Raw genomic sequence first — 10,286 nt, 5'->3', positions numbered from 1 at the left:
AAGCAAGTTCAACACACCTTTCCATTATCTAGCTTCACTTAAACTAACATCTTTAATCATATGGAACGCCAGGACTGCCATAATGAATTAATTAAATACACCATTAAATAATTAATTAAATGTGGCAATAATTAATTAAAATTGGAATTAATTAATTAAATAAATAGTTATGACACATGTAATTAATTAATTATTGACACATTTAATTAATTATTTATGTATTTCACATTTTAATTAATTATTGACACATGTAATTAATTAATTATTGACACATTTAATTAATTATTTATGTATTTCACATTTTAATTAATTATTGACACATTTAATTAATTATTGACACATTTAATTAATTATTTAATGATATATTTATTTATTTCATTTTGGCAGTCCTGACGCCTGGCTCTCATCATGAAATAATTTTATCTGTCAGCCTCACCCATCAAACTCAGGGGGCGGGGTTAACGCTGCCCATGCAGCTTCTCTAACATTTGATTGGTTGCCGTGCAAAGTAAGTCAAAACAGGTTGATCCTAGAAAATCGATTGCTTGTGTAGACTTGGGGCAGCCAGTTATCCCAGAATGCAGATCAAATCACAAGCAGCAATGGTGGTGGTGTAGTTTTAAAATACCCCGTTTTTCTGTCACCAGCTACACTTTTAACAGTGTTTTAGCCGCGAATGTCGCGACGTATGTCTGGTCAGGTTGTCAACATAGAACATGTTTGCAAAAGTGCTCAGATGTTTTCAGAGATTTCACTAGCTCTGCTAACAGTTAGCATGCAGAGTGCACCGAGGGGGTTACGTTAACCGGTTTGTTTACATATTCCACTCTCCGTGTTCCACATGTTGCATTCGCAGATTCTCATTTTCACCGAACGATCGTCTCTTTCCGCCTGGTCTTGTGTCTCTGTGCTTCTGTAACATAAAGAACGAGCTGACATTTTTCTCACGAAACCAGCGATCAGCTCAACAGACCCTCAGTTTACCTGCATGCATCCTCCTCCTCATCTGTCAGCTGTTTAACACCTGCTGCTAATTCAAGAAACACGCCTAGTTACCTGGTGATAGTCACAGTTTAACTGGGCAGCCGGTGCTCGATATAACGCAATGTCAGCGCATTTTTCTGCACAAGATAAGTAAATATAGTGTTTTCCCCGAGCGCAGAGCTGCTGGAGCTCGTTTCCTTACAGAGCACTTTATAGGCGAGCCAGCTTTATCAGCGGCTGATGTCCAATCACCGGCACACAGCTTTCAAACCTCAGCTGAGTTTTAGCTCTCAGTGGTTAAACGCTGGACTTCATTCACTCAGGTTCTGTCTGTCGGGTCACGTTTACTTCGCTGTTTTATTTACAACTGAGCAAATCGGTTTGGCTGAGGTTAAAGTTACGTTTCATAACTGCATAGTTTCACAGACGTTTAATGGTTCACTGGCACATGTGTTAGACTGAACTATCATCTAAATATCATCTGTTTTTTAATAGTTATTCAACTGTATTCTAAGCACCAGCTGTCTGTTAGAATGTGATTTTTTTTCTCTCTCTGTTGGCAGAGGTATAAAAATGCGCAGGAAAATCTGACATGCATGGCGAACTTCACCGACGATATTTAGGGAGGAATAAACACACATCAAACATAAATGAACCATTTGTCTGTCTCCATAATTGAGAGAATTTTCTCTTCTTATGTCAACACTCTCTCTCTTTTTTTTTCTTTTTTTTTTGCTTTTTCGGTCATGTTATGTTTACCTGTCAAAGGCTTGTTACAAATTATGAAACACATTGTGCAGACTTCTGGATGTTAGAAGAAAACTAATACTGCTCATGAATGAGACTAAAGGCAGGAAGGTGTCCTTTAAAACTAAACATGTTAATAGGACCTCCCTGTTTATATCATAGTTTATGATATAGCACGTGTATTTCAGTAATAGCCTGCTGAGGCCACTATACGTGCTGGCCTCATATCAAATGTGAAGGCAGACTGAGTCTATGTTTGACGTTTTTTATATCTAATCTTCCTTTTCAAAAATTTAAACAGCAGCGAGTCTGCAGCTGAGGGAATACAAATTCAAATTGTCGGAACAGGTTTGCTCGTTTCTTGGATTCATTTGGTGATTTATTAAATGTATAACTGTTATTCTAATCTGCTGCTGAGTCTCTTACACTTTTCTTTATGCTGTATATTTTCACGTCTCTGGAATAGTTGGCAGTTAGATAGTCAGCTGGGAAACTTTGTGTTAACTCATGGAGCTGAGGATATCGTGGATATGCTGACCTTGCTGCGTGGTGTACAGAGCGAGGTCAGCATGATTAATATTCACAATAAAAATATTAGCCGAACATCATGAAGTCTGTATGTGTTTCATAGTGTCGAACAACCTTTGTACAGTTAAAGCCAGCAGTTACTACATGACGGAAACACCAACGTTATCTCTTTTATGTGTTTATACACAGGTCACGCTGATTACTGAACAAAAACCCAAAGATCAGATGTTAAACAGATTTATTTGCTCTCTCTCCTCCTTAAACATGTTTTTAATGTTAGTTATAATTCAGAATTGGCGACTGAAACACGTAGGACACATAAGAACATCAGGAAATAAAACGTCGATAAATATAACCTCAGTAAAAGAAGTCAGCGGGGGTTACTACAGCTGTGTACCGGGGCCTGCGCTTTGTCGGTGGGATTGCTTGCGAGGCGAGCGGGTCTATCCCACGCTTTGCCGTGAGACTGGGCAGACATCTCCGAAATCATCGAAACACTTTTGCAAAGAGGCTGTATCTTGACAAACCGACCAGACACATGAAGATTAAACCACTACATTCTCGGCTAAAAAAATATTAAAACGGTATTTGGTAACACACAAACAGGGTTTTTCAAAGCTCAGTTCTGTTAGCTTCCACATGCCGGTTGTTGTGTGCTAGAAACAATGGCCACCAGGCCAAAGCAATGGTTTTGACTCGATCAGCGTTAACCCCGCCCCCTGAGTTTGATGGGTGAGGCTGACAGATAAAATTATTTCATGATGAGAGCCAGGCGTCAGGACTGCCAAAATGAAATAAATAAATATATCATTAAATAATTAATTAAATGTGTCAATAATTAATTAAATGTGTCAATAATTAATTAAAATGTGAAATACATAAATAATTAATTAAATGTGTCAATAATTAATTAATTAAATGTGTCAATAATTAATTAAAATGTGAAATACATAAATAATTAATTAAATGTGTCAATAATTAATTAATTACATGTGTCATAACTATTTATTTAATTAATTAATTCCAATTTTAATTAATTATTGCCACATTTAATTAATTATTTAATGGTGTATTTAATTAATTCATTATGGCAGTCCTGGCGTTCCATATAATCAGGCTGTATAGTCACACAAAGGTAATTAGCAACTTGATAGCTTATCACTGAATTAATTGCTGGTGTTGGTAGTATCTGGCCAATCACAAACATGGAGAACTCTGTTATGAGTTTAAAGGGAAAATAAAAGTGAATGTGTGTGCACTTTAAGTGTGGCCAGGAAAACTGGAAAAGACCTAGTATATTATAATGTTTAGCTTATTTGAAGCTTGGAAGGAAAGTTGGCAAAAATGCATACTGAGTAACTTAACAGAGATAGAAAAATCTGATGGATTAGAGTTGTTCTTCCCTCCAGTTAATGTTTAAATGTCTTTAAGGTAGTTTTATTGTCGGAGAGTAAAGATTGAATATAAAAACAGAATTCAAAGTAGGTTAAATCTATGTGAATATTTGATCAAAGGTTCACAAGTATAAATTGTTTTAGTACCCTCTTTATAGACCCTCTGTATAGACCACTGAAAGTGTCAATGACTTTGCAGTCACTGGGAAAAGGAAATTGAAGTAATTACTTCTTAGATTTTATCGTTCTTACTGATGCTTTTTATTGACAGATGCAATTTATAAAAAGTTTTGACCATCTTACTCACAGAGGGAGCCACAGATCTCACATGAATGCTAAGATCTGTTGATATTTTGCAGAGAGCTGACTGGTCACTGTGCTTTGTTCAAACCTGTTGATCTCGAATCTCAAACATAACCTGCTCTCTACCACGTGAACCGTCTTTGTAATACTGACACCTTTATTAGGCTTGGCTGGATAAGTAAGAATCATGCTTAATAGAGCTGACACACATAAACAGACACACACACACACTGGGTGAGGGATAATGTGGCATGGGGCAGCTCAATCAGGAAAAGAATAAAGAGAGTGAGAAAAGGAACAAAGCGGGCCAGTAAATACACCGAAACTACTTGAACAGCCTTCAAAAAGTAGAAAGAATTGAAAGTAAAACTCAAACAGACAAACAAAAACACAGACAGGGGAAACCCAGGAGGGACATGGAAACGAAAAACAACAACAGCAAAAACTAAGGATTACTACAGAAACCATTTCACAAATACTATGTCACAGACAGCTGGCAGAGGTCAAATAAGAAATAATAATACGCTTTTCAACCTCAAATTAAAAGCAGGCCAACACTGACATATTTTCCACTCAAAGTTATATTTAAAACAGACAAACACCTAAAATATTCCCAACGTTGGCAGAGGTTATTAACATGTGGTGATCAAGAACAGTCACTGTTAATTGGTGCAACTATTTGGTGCATAAAATGCTCTATAAATCTCACAGAAACTCCTGTTTTTCACAGCAACACTGTTTTTGGAGTTCTGGAAGAGACATCGTGCTACCTATGTGTGTGAATGGAAAGTGTCTGATTGGAGTGAGGAAGAGGTATTTGACAGTATTATCCACTCAGTCCAGTTTGTGACACCAATACAGTGTTTATTACTTTTCATGGATGTATGTGTAAGGATGTGTTTTTTTGCTTTTCAAATCAAACTACAGGAGGAACTGATCCTGGAACTTGTGAATGATGTCAACTGTGAACCAAAAAAATTTAAGCACTCCTATTGGACCAGCAGTCTGATTTTTATCTGTGTAACAATTATGGTAGGATATCTTTTCTTCTCTTTGTCTAAATGCATTTAATAAGGATTAATAATGATTTAATAATGTACTGCTTAACATAAGAGTCAGGCTGGTTTGAACGTTTTGGAAAGAAAAATGATGTTGTTAATCGGAAAAGTATGGTGACCCAACTTAGTGTCTTTGTGTTTCTACAGATATTAGTGATCATCAGCCTAACGAGTGCTGTGGTGGTGTTCAGGGTGATTGCAGCAGATTTTTTGGCAAAGTACAAATTGAAATCTTTAGGCAACCACTCCAACATATCTGTGATGGTGCTTGGGGGTTTCCTCCATTACTTCATCATCACTATCATGACACGGGTACACAGATGTCTTAAAGTACATCTCTTTATGTGTTTAATAATGCTATCTGTGACCATTATCATACTTTTGCCTTTGCAGGTAAATTGGATTGTGGCCAGGAAGCTCTGTGACATGGGTATGTTTAATGCACCTAATTTTCTCCCCCCCCCCCCCCCCCCCCCCCCCCCAAACTTTAAAGAGTTTCTGTCAGGTAACAGCTTCAGGAGGAGGCAGGAAGGAAAGTAGTCAGATAGGAAGCAGATAACACAGGTAATAGACAGATAACTTTCAGACAGAGCTTTCATCAATAAATTTTCCTAAAACTGATTTTTACACAACTTATACACATATTTATAATATTTATAAAATATTTATGATGCATTGATCTCTTTGAAATGGTCAAAAATTGTCAAAAATTAGGACACCCAAGACACTAAAATAAGATCTACAAAAGTAGATACACATTGCAAAAATGCTAGACCTAACAAATATGGGCAGGGATAGCTCAGTAGGTAGAGTGGTGGCCCCATGATCGGAAGGTCGGGGGTTCGACTCCACTGAACGGCTACCCTGAGGTACCCCTGAGCAAGGTACTGTCCCTACACACTGCTCCCTGGGCGCTGCACTGGTGGCTGCCCACTGCTTCACTGGGTGAATGGGTTAAATGCAGAGGAACTATTTCCCTATGGGGACTAACATGCACCCTTTACATATAATACAAGGATGCTCTCTGGAATGGTTGTCGTTTTTTTGTGTCCTTGGGAAATAACTTGTGCATCCATCTAGGTGTGTGTGTGTGTGTGTGTGTGTGTGTGAGAGAGAGAGAGAGAGCATTAAAATGTGTCTGGAGATGGAGCTTGCAGCATAAGAAGGGCTTTCAGTAATATCTGAGTGCAAAAAAGCACTGTATAAATTGCTGTTTATTTGCCATGGGCTGAATTTGGAGCGAGCAGAACACAAAAAACTCTGGCTAACCTTAGAAATATTTTAGCTTTACAGTGCTGTTAATTTAGTTACATGAGTTAGGCAATATAACAAACAGCTTGGCAGCAGAATGATGCATTGGTTGCCTTGCAGCAAGAAGGCTTGAGTTTGAATTGTCTGCTGGTGTGATGGTGAATGGTTATGTGTCTCTGTGTGATGGCCTGTTAAATACTACTACTACTACTAATAATAATGATCATGATCATTATCATTATCATCATCATCATCATCGCCGTAATAAACTGATGACAGGGTGTGGGCATAGAAAAGCTGAGCCAAGGGTAGTGGAGTCTTTATGCAGTGAATACATGAATTTCACTGACTTGCACAGGAATAAATTGACAGTAGATGAATGTTAACTGTATGAACCTAGTTATATGTGTCACAGTATCTAAAAGGTAATGTGTCTTTGCAGTATTCTTGTTTTACTTGAATCAATTAAGCTCTTTTATGTACTTGTGCTTCTTTACAAAAGCACATACATTAAAAGTAAATCTCTGACAGTTAACCAATGGTTGAAATTCTGCAGTAAAACAACAGTTTTCTAACATGGAAATGAAGGTCCTATCGGAAAATTTTGAAATTCAAGCGGCTAATGGGATTTTTTTTAAATGAATAACTCCAGAAGCATATAATTCTTTCCCATTCTTGTTTCCATTTTTGAAGGAAAGATTGTTTCAGCTATCTGATGCACTACCTGGTGATGTTGATAAAATCTGCACACCAAGAGAAGCCACATTCCAAGAAATCAAAACACTTTTGCGATAGTGTTTCTGCAGCTGCCCTTGTTTTGGTGTGATGAGGCTCACAAATGCACACACGTGTGCATGTACACACAGGCATGCAGGGATCAAACATTACCAGTCACGCTTTTGCAGCAAGTAGATACAATCAGAGAAAATTGATGTGGCTCTTTTGTAGGATGTGCGATTGTGCCATCTATTGGCCAAACAGTGAGATGCATGCATGCTGACGTACACTAACACGACTTCTGTCTTCACCAGAGGAGATAAGGTCGTTTGCTTCCACTGAAAAGAGCTTCACAGTCAAAATGTTCACCTTCCAGTTCTTCACCTATTTCACCTCACTGTTTTATGCGGCCTTCATTCTTGGCAGGTAAGAACTGCTGTCTGAATGCCTTTCAAAATTTATGGTTGTGCTGATTTGCAGCATCTTCATTTTTCAGTCCTCCTCAGAGCCTGGACCTCAACATTATTGAAGCAGTGTGGGATCATCTTGACAGAGAATGAAACAAAAGGCAGCCAAGAAGCCTGGAGAACTATTCCTGAAAGCTATTTAAAGAAATAACAAGAATAAAAGTAAAGAATAAAGAATGAGAATAAAACAAAGAATAAAAGTAAAGAATAAATAAAGAATAAAAGTGGTCATACCAGATATTGACTTTACAGCTTGTTAGAGTGGTACAAACCCTATGCGTTTCCAGATGTTTCATTAAATCCCCCTTTTTCTATCAAATTCTTCAAAGAATTGAAGGATGGCTCAAGATTTTTGCTCAGTTCTCTATAAATCTCATTGTTCTACCTTTTCAAACATGCTGTATGTCTTTGATCATTTGGACTTATCTGACTAATAATTCACATTTTAATGATACATATACATTTACAGGATAAATGGCCGTCCTGGGAATTATGTAAAAATTGCAGGCCGTTGGAGACTTGAGGAAGTGAGTATGGCTCGGTCCACACTTAGAAACACAAATGTATTATTATTTTTGTGATGTTTTACATAAACTTTCTGACTTTATTTTAAACTTTTTCGTGCAGTGTCACCCTACTGGTTGTCTGACCGACCTGTTTATCCAAATGACCATTATCATGGTACTAAAGCAAACCATCAGCAATGTCTTTGAGTTCACTGGACCGTAAGTATAAAAGAGCTTTGTAATCTCATACAAACTTGTACATATGCCTCAACCTTGTATCTGTGCTGACATAAGCGGTTTGTTTGAATTAGCTGGTTATGCCGGTTGTGGAAAGGAAAAAGAACCCAGAAACTACAGAGGAAATGTGCTCACTGCTATCTGAAAGATGACTCAGACACTAAAGATGGGGATGAACTTTGTGAAAACTGCAAGCTCCGAGACTGGCTAAGCAACTACCGCCTAAATGATGTCGACTCATTTAGCCTGTTCAGAGAGTTTTTGGAAATGGGTATGTGCTCAGTGTCATGCTTCAACAACAACAGTAAAGGATAAACTAATATTGGGAAAAAAATTTAATTGATCTTTACTTTCTGTTCTCAGTGATCCAGTTCAGCTTTACCACCCTGTTTGTGGCAGCCTTTCCTCTCGCTCCTCTGTTGGCCTTCATCAATAATGTCATAGAGATACGTCTGGATGCCATTAAGATGGTCACTCTCGAGCGGAGGATGGTTCCCAAGAAAACCAACAATATTGGTGAGAACTGTTGTGAAAAGGCAGGACACTGTGGGTCTTGTTAGCATGTTGAGCATTAGTAACACTGCTGCTTCTCCTTAGGTGTGTGGCTAGATATACTAGAGGCTATTGGTGTCTTAGCAGTCATTGTCAATGGGCTGGTCATTGGTGTATCCTCGGACTTCATCCCCCGACTTGTGTACCGTTATCACTACGGCCCGTGTGCCCTAGGCACAGCTGCACCAGATACTGAGTGAGAAGTGCATTCCTCTCGAAATTCTATACATTTTGCAATTGGCTGTATGGCTTATATGGTTATATGGCTTTCTTTTACGTTTTTCTTTTTCTCATGTTCAAGTTGTATGGTGGGTTACATCAACAACACTCTCTCCATTGCCCCATTTCTTCGTGTGAATGGTTCATATAAATACAGCGAGAACATCCCTCCTGGTGAAGAGCCTTTCTTGTGCAGGTTTGTTTTCCTTTAGTTTTCTCTTACAGATTAAGTTTTTGAGTTAAAAATAAATAAATAAATAAAACATCTGATCAAAATCTAGTATGTTCCTTTTGACAGATATAAGGACTACAGGAGCAAAGATGACTACACTCATACCCATCAGTTCTGGATCATTTTAGCTGCGCGCTTTGCGTTCGTCATCTTGTTTGAGGTAAGACCTTTGGACTTTTACAAAGCACGGCACTACATTCACACATTCACCTCTTTCCTGAGCAGTTTTTTAGCATTCTGTTACAATCTCTGGGTTTTGGGTCCAGGATTTGGTACTTGTAACTATTAATTATTAAGGTTTTTGGGTTTTGTCATCCTTTAAGTTTGGGAGAATTTTATACTTTTGTTGGCCTCTCTTTGTATATTTATTTGACTGATAAATATCTTTTGCATTTTCTGTTACATTCTGATTTTTATTCTTGGTTTTATAATTCTTACTTACTATCTTTCTTCATCCCTTTGTTCCCCCAGTTAGTCACCCATATTTGTGATCTCTGTGTTTGTTACAATGTGTTTCTGCTGCCCCTCTATCAAGTCTGTATGTCATAGTGTTGACAACATTTCCTGTTTTATTGTGATAGTCTGTTACCCAGTGTGTTGTACTTTGGTTTTCTATCTATGATTTGCTTCAGCTGTGCTCCCTGTGTAAGTTCCCATCTTCTATGGATTATTATACACCTTAAATTAAAGGTTGTTGCAAGTTTCAAGTCTGTCTTTGAGTTTGCATTGGGATGCTACTTCTTCCTAACTACAATGTATTCAACACAATGATTTTCTAACTTTGACAGCTTTGAAAAAGTTTTCAGAGCTTAGACTCGGGCTGTAACAAAACCAAGGTGTATGAAATAACCCATAACCTCCTTTTTTAATTAAATAATAAATTACGTTTTTTTTTTTAGTTAGTTAGTTAGTTTGTTTGTTTGTTTGTTTATAAACTGAGATCCACTTCCTAACCATGTACCCTCTGCTTGCAGCATGTTGTTGTCATATGCAAGTTCATTGCAGCCTGGTTTATACCGAATGCTCCCATGGAAGTGAAGAACTGTAGGCTCTCAGATAAACTCAAGAGGCTAAAAGAGGAACTCCAGTGA

General features: G+C 37.8%; 1 protein-coding gene across 1 annotated transcript in view; it reads left to right on the top strand.

Annotated features, from left to right (window-relative positions):
- Positions 1–10,286, top strand: part of LOC146628011 (anoctamin-9) — an 18,909-nt gene extending 8,623 nt beyond the window's left edge. Inside the window, exons 11-23 of the mRNA XM_085359288.1 lie at positions 4,687–4,769; positions 4,884–4,988; positions 5,162–5,326; positions 5,408–5,444; positions 7,297–7,408; positions 7,919–7,976; positions 8,077–8,174; positions 8,267–8,463; positions 8,556–8,708; positions 8,790–8,940; positions 9,046–9,159; positions 9,262–9,355; positions 10,170–10,286. Coding sequence (XP_085215414.1) covers positions 4,687–4,769; positions 4,884–4,988; positions 5,162–5,326; positions 5,408–5,444; positions 7,297–7,408; positions 7,919–7,976; positions 8,077–8,174; positions 8,267–8,463; positions 8,556–8,708; positions 8,790–8,940; positions 9,046–9,159; positions 9,262–9,355; positions 10,170–10,286 — 1,484 coding nt within the window. The remainder of the gene's footprint in view (positions 1–4,686; positions 4,770–4,883; positions 4,989–5,161; positions 5,327–5,407; positions 5,445–7,296; positions 7,409–7,918; positions 7,977–8,076; positions 8,175–8,266; positions 8,464–8,555; positions 8,709–8,789; positions 8,941–9,045; positions 9,160–9,261; positions 9,356–10,169) is intronic.

This window comes from Diplotaxodon limnothrissa, linkage group LG7 (assembly GCF_057381915.1).
Source record: "Diplotaxodon limnothrissa isolate DT_005_m linkage group LG7, D_limnothrissa_male_GT1.1, whole genome shotgun sequence".
Classification (NCBI taxonomy): Eukaryota; Metazoa; Chordata; class Actinopteri; order Cichliformes; family Cichlidae; genus Diplotaxodon; species Diplotaxodon limnothrissa.
This window is presented reverse-complemented; position numbering and strand designations above follow the sequence as displayed.